The sequence below is a fragment of the Gobio gobio genome (genome assembly GCF_949357685.1).
Source record: "Gobio gobio genome assembly, chromosome: 20".
Classification (NCBI taxonomy): domain Eukaryota; kingdom Metazoa; phylum Chordata; class Actinopteri; order Cypriniformes; family Gobionidae; genus Gobio; species Gobio gobio.
This window is the reverse complement of record NC_137113.1, coordinates 1,632,769-1,634,442: the sequence shown is the minus strand read 5'-3', so window position 1 is coordinate 1,634,442 and position 1,674 is coordinate 1,632,769. Positions and strand designations below refer to the sequence as shown.

At 44.0% G+C, this 1,674-nt stretch overlaps 1 protein-coding gene across 1 annotated transcript in view; it reads left to right on the top strand.

Annotated features, from left to right (window-relative positions):
- Nucleotides 1-826, top strand: part of LOC307143760 (uncharacterized protein) — a gene marked incomplete at both ends in the record, with an annotated part of 7,654 nt that extends 6,828 nt beyond the window's left edge. The window contains one exon of the mRNA XM_079845521.1: nt 820-826. Within this exon, the coding sequence (XP_079701647.1) occupies nt 820-826 (7 nt within the window). The remainder of the gene's footprint in view (nt 1-819) is intronic.
- Between the last annotated feature and the right edge of the window lie 848 nt (nt 827-1,674).

The following is a 1,674-nucleotide window of genomic DNA, read 5'->3' as shown; positions in this document are numbered from 1 at the left end:
ACTGCCCCTAAACCTACCCATCATACACACACACACACACACACACACACACACACACACACACACACACACACACACACACACACACACACACACACACACACACACACTGCCCCTAAACCTACCCATCACACACACACACACACACACAGACACACACACACACACACACACACACACACACACACACACACACACACACTGCCCCTAAACCTACTCATCACAGGAGACATTCTGCATTTTTACATTTTCAAAAAACATCACTTAGTCGGATTTATAAGATGTTTTCCTCATGGAGACCAAAAAATGTCCCCACAAGGATGAGGATTTCGGATATTGCCATCTTTGTGGGGACATTTTGTCCCCATAACGTAGGGATTAACAGGCCACACACACACATTCACTCACTCACACACACTCACTCACATACACACACACACTCTCTTACTCACACACACACACTCACGCACACACACACACACACACACACACACACACACACACACACACACACACACACACACACACACACACACACACACACACACACACACACACACACACATAAACACTCTCACTCTCACACACATTCTCTCTCACACACACACTCACACACACGTCTCATGAATGAGAAACTAGTTTAAACGTGAGATTATGGAATCACTGTGTATTATTTGATCCCACACACACACTCTCTCTCTCTCTCTCTCTCTCTCTCACACACACACACACACACACACACACACACACACACACACACACACACACACTATTATTAGTATAAAACACAGATGTGTTCTGTGAATGGATGTTGTTCAGAGTGTGAGGCGAGTGGAGTGTACTATATAGTGTACTATATTATAAGCTCAAGTACAGTTGTCATGAATTATTCACAGACGCTTCTGTCATGTTAATATTTAATGGCGACAGCCGTCAGATTAATCCATATCTGTATTCCTCTGGGCGTCTTAAATACGGATCTCATCCGGCAGGAGAATCCCCACAGCAGCTCGATGACCGCCAGCCTCCTCACGCTGGACACACACACACACACACACACACACACACACACACACACACACACACACACACACACACACACACACACACACACACACACACACACACACACACACACACACACACACACACACACACACACACACACACACACTCCTGTTCACTCAGTGTGTTAAACAGCGTCTTCTGTCTTCATCAAGAGTGTTTAGAAATGAAGAAGCTCCTGACAGTTCATCTGTCCTGGTGTGTGTTTGCAGGTCACACCGGCGGAGGCACTGTCATTCACTCATTCATCCATCCATCCATCCATCCATCCATCCATCAATCTCTCTTTCACTCTATTTCTCTTTCACTCTTTCACTCTGTCACTCTATCAATCGTTCACTCTATCACTCTTTCTCTCTTTCACTCTATCAATCATTCACTCTATCACTCTTTCTCTCTTTCATTCTATCAATCATTCACTCTATCTCTCTTTCACTCTATCACTCTATCAATCGTTCACTCTATCACTCTATCACTCTATCAATCATTCACTCTCTCTCTTTCACTCTATCACTCTATCAATCGTTCACTCTATCACTCTATCTCTCTATCACTCTATCAATCATTCACTCTATCTCTCTTTCACTCTGTCACTCTATCAATCGTTCA